Source organism: Trematomus bernacchii, unplaced genomic scaffold (genome assembly GCF_902827165.1).
Source record: "Trematomus bernacchii unplaced genomic scaffold, fTreBer1.1, whole genome shotgun sequence".
Classification (NCBI taxonomy): Eukaryota; Metazoa; Chordata; class Actinopteri; order Perciformes; family Nototheniidae; genus Trematomus; species Trematomus bernacchii.
In genome coordinates, this window is record NW_022987662.1 from 1,359,829 (window position 1) to 1,368,902 (window position 9,074).

Genomic DNA, 9,074 nt, shown 5'->3' on the forward strand with positions numbered 1-9,074 from the left:
GGTTTCTATATTTGACTTTTTCAAAAAGTAAATAAAAATGATTTGGAGAGAAACAGCCCCACAGACTTTATCTGGGCAGTTTGCCATGAATGCATATTTATTTCAGTCTCAAATGATTAGTAGATTCACACTCTTGAGAGCTGTTATCATACATTAGACAACAAATGTGATCCAATTTTCTTTTTAAGTATTTTTTTGAGATATTTCCAAATAATTATTTCAGATTCCAATTTTAGGATGCATGAAATTGACCTATTTTTATTGTGCTATTCCCCTGGGAAAAAGGAATTCTCAGAAAAGCAGAACATTTTTAAACAAAGTAGTAAATAAGTCATGATGAGGATGAGCAACTATGTCATACATACATTTAAATGAGAGACAATAAAATATACTCAAGCCAAATGTGATGTAACAGAGATATTCAATGTCATTTATCCGAGGGTTTATCATTATATAACCTAGATGTTAGTAACGAAATAGAATTATGTATGGCCAAGTAGCTTCCAGACATTGTGAGTCTTTTTAATGGACCTACAGATATGCAGAAAGAGAGCAGCGAGAGACAGTAGGAAGAAATTTGACGTTACAGTTATGACCCAGAAAAAGTGGATCTAAGAATAGTTGACTGGAGGGATGGACGCTGCCTCTCCAGAAGCTGCTGCTCAGCATGAAGCTCTCCACAGCTACTGCACTGATACCTGCCTGTTTCATAACCAAACATATTATAGGATGCACTTATGTATGTGTTAGGTCAAGAGATGCCAAAGTGAACAGAATAAGAACTGGAGCGTAAAAGTGATATTGGGACATCTAAAATGGCATTAAGGTTCCTATGCACCCTAGAAATACTGACAGGAAACAACAAGTTATGTTGTGAAAGCAAAGCAATAACTAATGTTAAATGAATGCCAGTAATAGCTGACAATTGAATATTTACCTCATAAATTCACATTTTTATACCCTTATTTTGCTTTTGTGGTATAAAAAGTGCACATCTTTCTTATTGCTAAGTATGTTGCATATACTGCTGGAAGCTATACTAATACTGGTAAAAGAGCAGACTAATCTATTCATATAATTAAAATAATTAGTAAATTTGGGAAATGTAATACAAGTGTTTATTTATTTTGATTACGATAATGTGTCTATCGAAAGTGTGCCATATGTTTACTGTTTTATTACATTTTGTTATTTTTTTTACTTTAAATGATTGTTACATGTTCAAAATAAATAAAAGAGTTAGGAAATCATTAGTTGCACTTTAAAAAAATTGTGCAAATGAACACAATGTTTTTGCCAAACCCTCGAAAATCCTGATTCGACATTAGTGCATGATTTCTCCTGATTATACTCTCATCCTTGCAATGTTTTTCAATCCAAGACTTCTAGGCAACTTGTAAAACAGTTCTGTTACAGTGTTAGTACTTTTATTTACCCTTATGTTGTGTTCGGGTCTCCCGTGACCCATTTCAAGTTAAAGTTATATAATAACTACGCTCTAGTTTTTTGTATCGGAACAAGGCTTCATGATATCCTCCACAACAGCTATATAAACTCTACAAAACTGATTTTGACAATTTTAGCCAAGTCTGAAGGTCTCTAAAAAAAAAAGTGTATAATTTGGTGTTCGGGTCTGGGGAGACCCAGCAGAATTGTTCTGGGTGACTCGGGGTCAAATTTGGCCCAATCAAGATTCATCTTTGACTTTAGACACCCCTCCCCCACCCTCTTCATCCACTGTAACAATAATTTTTCGCAACATACACCTGGTCTCCCCTCCCCCCACGGGAACTCGACCTTTCACAAAGAATATGTACACTAACACTTGAACTGCACGTGTGCAATATGTGGTGTAATGTGTTTTGGGGCCATAGAATACAATTACAACAGGATTGTACGGTTATGAATGCATAATAAGTTAGTTATGATGTAGTTAAAACAATATTGGATGATAGTAATTTTTTTGTGTGTTTTGGACTGAAATAAATTATGGGTCAAAATTGACCCGCGAACACCATGAACGGTAACAGCTTTCGAACACAACACAAGGGTTAAAGCAAAAAGCTCTGTATACTTTTCCTTCCACCGCTATGTGTGAATTAAAGCTGGTGGATCTCCAGCAGAGCAACAACAGCTGAACAACAGTTGCACCAACATAACAAAACACAGTCCACAGATGGAGCGCTGCACCTTGGAGCCAGTTAGCTCGCAGCACCCTGCAGAAACACCAGCTGACCCTACACTGATTCACAAGGCTGGATCCTGACCTACTTACATCTGTTGTGTGGATGTACGTGAGGGGGAGAGAAAGGGAGGGAAAGGGAGAAGGGAGTCAATCCGATTTCTATCTATAATTGGTCATTTCTGAGCTAATTTTTCCAGCCCCTCTCTCTCAATCTGTCTCTGCCTAGCAACTTCTTTCTCATTGGTTAACAAAGCAGAGAGAGAAATGGAACCTTCAGGCCACCAGGCTGTGATTGGTTGGCTAATACCAAGCTCAGCCAATCAGAGGAAAGATAGGCTGGAGCTGATTGATCAGACTGTGGTGGGATCACAGTGAAGTCATGGGTACTAATTAGAAGTTAATGATGAAGTGCATGTTTTATGTGGTACATTTTTGAATATATCATATGATTATATATTTTTAAATAAAAAAAAAAATATCCAACCTCTTTTTAAACGCTGTCTATGCGGGATAATAGGGGGGATTGTCCTTTAAAAAAAACAAGGATAACCTTAAGTTGTGAGCATGAATTGCGGCGACAGCACTGAGGTAAAAACATCCAATGGACATAAAGGGTTCTTTGTCGACATCCTAATCATATAAAACTGATCTGTGACCCAAACATGTGACACGTGGCTAGTTGTTGTGTTTATTCCCACAGTGTACACAGTAAAAAAGGGCTTTCAAGCTTTAGAGTTCAACTAATTTAATGTTAATCATCTGACAAAACAGCTTTTCTTTTAACGGTAGAACATGGAATCAAACTCCACCTTTAACCGTAAAATCAGTTTCAGTTTTAATGTCCGTATACTGTTTGTAGAAAAAGTTCTACAGTATATATTATGGTGAAATGCTGGCAACCACAACTGCCATTTTTTGCTGTAATTACAACACTTTTTCACCAGTAAATTCCATAAAACCATCAAATCTCTCAATAATTTCAGAGTTCCCTACTCTGTCTGTGGCACTGATCCTGACACTCATTCATACTGTAAGTGAAAAACTTTAAAATGTGCTTCAGAAATACATGTTTTCAAACGTAATACTAGGTCATATCGTTGAACAGCAGTGTACCGTAGTTTCTAACAAAAGTAAAGTGTACGTTTTCTAGGGACTTTCAGCTGCGTATTAATCTAGTGAGTATTTGGGGCTGCAGGATGATATATGTGGAATTGACTTAAAGTAACCTATAGTGTTTGTGTATCGTAATGAAGGAACATGTCACCTAGTAAATGTTTTTTCATGAGATTTTATGACAATTGTACGAGCCAGTTGAGGTGATTCGGGCACCTAGTAAGGATGCCACCTGGGCGCCTCCCTAGGGAGGTGTTCCAGGCACGTCCAGCTGGGAAGAGACCAAGGGGTAGACCTAGGACCAGGTGGAGGGATTATATCTCTTCGCTGGCCTGGGAGCGCCTTGGGATCCCCCAGTCAGAGCTGGTCGATGTGGCCAGGGAAAGGAACGTTTGGGGCTCTCTGCTGGAACTGCTACCTCCGCGACCCGACCACAGATAAGCGGGAGAAGATGGATGGATGGATGGATGGAATAAACAGAATATTGCCAGACGTTTGCAGGTTTTCAGAATCTAAACAAACAGACCGATGTATCATAGGCAGGAAATACTTCACGTCTTTACTCATCTTCCTCTTCTGGGCACAGATTTAGCTGATTCTCAGCGCTCACATCACTCAGCAGCCACACAGTCAGCATCAAACACACAGAGGCAGAACCCGTCTGAACTGCTGTGAGTTCATAGTAGATTTTATACGATTCTGCACAAAACTGCATTAGCCCGATAGCGCTTTAGAGGACAACGTGATGGGAGGAAATACGAGAAGCCTTGCACACATTCGTACATGAAAGCACTCAGTGTGAAGGGCACGGCATCAGGCCATACATTAGCTCCGTCTCATGGGACTTTCCCACACCTCATACCTTCACTCAGAAGGAAGAGAAGCCACACAATAAAGATGAGGCTGAAACTAAATATAGCTTACGAACCTTGAGAATTAGTTTACTATAGGATGGCAAGAGTGCTGCTTACATTAGCAATATTTTTGCCAATTTGACAGATTTTAGAGCTTTTCTTTAGAGTGTTTGCTGCAGTGTGCATTATTCTATTAAAAACAATGGCAAACAGGACAATGTTATCTACTATATCAGAGTGTAATGCAGTCACAATGCTGTGACATGGGTTTAAGTGGGTAATCTCTTCCTGTTTTTACAGCACCACCTACACAGGCTTTTTATTACCCACACCTCAGCATTTGGAGTAGACACTGCAAGGTTGAGTGATAGGTAGTAAAACGTAAAGAACAACACTTTAATTTTCCTAAATAACACAGAATTGATAAGAGAAAAAAGTCATACTAGTAAGTATTGTTGTTACAAACAACCTCTTTCCGTCTCTTATTCTCGTTCTATAGATAACTTTTCCCTCCTCTCATTTCCTCCCTTTATGGCTGGTGCAGCTCAGTAAAATGATCCAGTAGTGATTCATGTCGGATGGTAACGGCTGCAGCTGCAGTATTTTAGACTGTGGTCACTCAGTCATTCTGCATGGCTGATTTATTGACTTATTATGGCCGTGAATCAGAGGCGTAATTAATTCAGCTCAGTCTTTGATTCCTGCCAGTGTGTGTGTGTGGGGGGCAACTAAAGCACTGACATTTTAAGCTATTGGTCATCAGTTCCTGTCTGGATATATGAGACATCAGACAACTGTAGAGAAAGGGCAACCACCACCCGTCAGTGGAACCAATGTTGCTGGTTAAATCTGTTTATATACCACATATATATATATAAATAACAAAATATAATGTAATGTATTCTACTGTACAGTATTTAGTTTAACCTTCTGCTCATTAGACTTTATAGTTTGCTTATTCCTGCATTCTGCCTGCACCGATATGTCACTAGCACTATTTTATTTATTTAAATGTATGTCTAAAGTACATTGTTGGAGGAGCCTGGGAATTAAGATTTTATTGCCAACAACTAAGCTGTACCAAACACAAATTTCATGTGATAATATTAGTCCCTTGTTAATAAGCATCAGTTTCTTTGTCAGTGATAACATATACACACGTCACACACACAGTTTAGATATGGAGAGCACAGATTTACTGTCCCTTAAGCTCATCAGATCACCCATGATTATACCACAGATGTCCTGAATCTGGTGTGTGTGTGTGTGTGTGTGTATGTGTGTGATTGTGTAAAAGAGATAGAAAGATGAGGCAGTGTGTTCATTGGGAATATTGATCTGTAAGTTAGTCTTTTTGCTCCTTAACAACCTTCAGTGATATTCAGGTTGTCATAAATACTTGATGTGATGGTGGTTGTAAATGGCCTCCATGTGAAATCAGAGCAATGCACTATAATAGTCATTGTTTGGCATCTTTGTTTTGTCCTAAATTATGTTTTCATGAATTTCAAATCTGTGCATGTTTGTATCTGATCTTTGTTCATCATGAATTTACTCTTTTGTGTATTTGTATGTTTTTTCAAAGAAACCCTATGACTGCAAAAGTATTGAAGGTCTCTTATATTCAGCACTTAGAATGTTATGTATGACTTGGGCTGTTAATTTGATTGGTTAAAGAAATAAAACACTGACTCTCACCTTGTACTTGGCGGTCAGTTGTTCTGTGGCCTCCTGCTCCTTCCTCAGATCTCCCATCATCCTCTCCTTCTCTCCCAGGAGCCTCTGCTTCTCATCAGCCAACATGAACTGATCTTCTCTGATGTCCTGTTTCTCCCTTTCCAGCCTTTGCTCCTCCAGCTTCACGTACTCCTCCACCGCCTTTTCCTCCTCGCCATCCGTCTCCTCATCAACATCTCCTTCCCAGTCCTCTCCGTCCACCTGCTCCTTCTTCTGTTTGCTCCTCCACTTCCTGTGATGAAGCTGAGCCCGGAGACGAGCGATCTCCAGCTGGAACTCTCGCAGTAGAGCGTCCTTTGGATCCTCGTTGACTCTGGGCTGGTTCTGGATGTTCTTGGCCCTGTTGGCATAACGTAGAGTGGTGAGGGTCTCGTCGTAGTGCTGCGGGGACGGGCCCAAAGTGGCGACCATGACAGTTTTTGCGTTCCCGCCTAAAGAGTCCTGCAAAAGCCGGGTCAGCTTGGAGTCTCGGTACGGGACATGGCTGCTGCGCCCATCGGCAAGCGCTGAGATCACGTTCCCCAGCGCCGACAAGGACAGGTTGATCTTGGCGGCCTCCTTCAGGCGCTCACCCTGGACGCCTGTCTTCGCTTGACGCTCACTTCCAGCAAGATCCACCAGGTTGAGGCGTCCCACCCGGATGTGCTTCCTCCCATCTGGTCCAGGCTGGCTGCACTCTACTGTAATCAGGAACAGAGCGTGGGATCGGGACGAGTGTTCGTTCATGTCCGTCGCCCCAACCGCCCTCGCCTGGTTGCCCACGTTCATCACCTCCTCAATCTCCTTGATGCTCTTGCAGACACACGATGTGAGGTCACGAACGTAAACCCCAGAGTCCGGATTCTCCCGGAGCTCCAGGGCTCTGGCATTCCCGTGGTTCGGATCCAGGAGATCCCGAACCTCCTCCAGGTAGATCTCGAGATAGGACGCCCGCACCAGGTACTGCCTATCAGACTGTGAGCGGGAGATGTGTGTGAAGATGTGATCAAAAGCGTTGGGGATCACGCCACGTTTCTCGGGGTCCATCCACGCCCCCATCATGGTGTACGTCTTCCCAGTTCCGGTTTGTCCGTACGCAAATATGGTGCCATTGAACCCTGCGAGAACCGAATCTATCAGAGGTCTCACGCTCTCGTCGTACAGATCTCGCTGTTTGGAGTTTGCATCATAAACTGCATCGAATGTGAATGTTTTCTGGGGCTCGCTGGCTGTGGCTCGAGGGTTTCTGAGGATCACCTGTCCGAGCCGGATGTCCATCTTCACGATGCTCCCTGCAGGCCCATTGGACTCCTCTCTCCGGTTCAAGGGCCGGCATCGAACTACCACCTTCACTGACTCGCTGCTTTTATTTTTAGACATGATTGCCTCTCTCGTTGTAAGCAACAAAAGGACACTTTATAAAATGACAATCAAAATAGGCCTTTAATCAGCCTGCTGTCTGCCAACAAATTGTGTAACCATTGATTTTTTTAAATCATTAATAACACATTCAGTAATGCTACCTGATTATATCATAAAAGGAAAATAGCCACAGTCCCTTAGAAAAAACCGACTAATTACCAAGATATTCTGAGCTGTGTCTATGCCTAATGGCTAATCTCCTTTCATTATTGTCTGTAATATTAGCTCACAAACACACACACACACGGTCAGCAGCTCTCACAGGATCGACGCTCCATTGCAGATCCACGTCCAGATTCACTCGGTGAAAAAAAAAATCCAACAATGCCGACAATAATAGCGTTCAGTTCAGATGTCACACTCATATCGTCCTGCTTTTTACACGCCCGGTAGATCCGCTACACACACACCGCCGTCCCGCATCCTCTCCGCCGCTCACTGATGCTCCGAGCTCGGTCTGTGCAGAGAGACGGAGCTCCCCTCCTGTACCCAAAACACACACACACACTCACACGCACACATTATACACGCACACACACTACACTCACACACATACACACGTTCATTCAAACACCACACCCCACAACACTGCGGAGTGGAACAAAGGATTATGGGAAATGGAGTTTCGTCTCGTTGTTGAGTTGATCCTTTTCCAAGACTGCCACCATCTCCTTATACGAAGGCTACATACACACTGTTCATTTGGTTAGTATTGAAGCATGTGTCTTTTTTATCATTATACATTATAATGTAGCCTACTATGCTGATGCCCACACAGTTTTAGATATTTATTTCATATTAAGGTTAGTAAATGTGTGCCCTTTAATTTAGTTGGAAATAGATAGCCTATATGTGTAGATTTGAGTTGATTCAACTTTTATTTTCCCACATGTAAATACTACATACTTTCCTCTCTATTTCCTCTTTTATATTTGGGTTATACTCTTGCATGGATCTTTATCTGTCTTCAACCAAGTATATTGCCTGTTATTTCTAAATGCAAGGTTAAATTAATTTAACATGTTCTACAATATCTATCTCGGGACAGGTGTAACTTTGGTCTTAATTCTTAATTGGAGCATTTGTTTAAGATTATTGCTCAAAATGCCTATCCTCTGAATTTCTGTCCTTACTTCGTGTAAAGTATATAAAATCCAGCATTAACTTTTCAAATAGGAATTTCCTGGAAACGTTAATACATTTAGTAATACGTAAACTGGAACATTTTGAAGTCAACCTCCAAGTTACTCTTAAATCATTACTACTCAGATTTTGAAGCTCTCACACACCAGTTCTTATGCAACTGGGCTCCCAAAGCGACACAAATTGAGGACATGGTGGCTAAATGTAAAAAAAATAAAACTAGACTTTTTAACCATTTTACCATGACACAGCAGCACCACCTGGCGACATAAGTGTGGACTGCATGTGGTCGGAAACTGATCAGGAGATAAGTGTGGGAGGAAACACTGTGGGGGTTTTCTGGAGGATTCCCTTTCAAACCTATCAATATTTTCACATAATATTTCCTTTTTAATAATATGATTGTTTTATGATTGTGTTGGCTTCACTGACCAGAAAGGGGAAAGGCTCAGCCACATGGGGAATTAAAAAAAATATACAACCCTGTCTGCACAACCTTCATAATAAAAGCCAGACCAAAAGAAATTAAAACAAAAGATGAAACCACCAAAACAGAGACAAAAAAAGCAGAAGTGAAACAAAGGAATAATTGAGAATTTTGTCTGACATCTTTCTTGAAACTAAAACTAACTTGTTTAGCT

General features: G+C 41.1%; 1 protein-coding gene across 2 annotated transcripts in view; it reads right to left on the reverse strand.

Moving 5' to 3' along the window:
* LOC117487019 (kinesin-like protein KIF3C) overlaps positions 1–7,798 on the reverse strand; it is a 23,638-nt gene extending 15,840 nt beyond the window's left edge. For both annotated transcript variants that reach the window (XM_034135663.1, XM_034135662.1), the window contains exon 1: positions 5,851–7,798. In XM_034135663.1, the coding sequence (XP_033991554.1) occupies positions 5,851–7,248 (1,398 nt within the window). In that variant the 5' untranslated portion in view covers positions 7,249–7,798. The remainder of the gene's footprint in view (positions 1–5,850) is intronic.
* Positions 7,799–9,074: the final 1,276 nt, after the last annotated feature.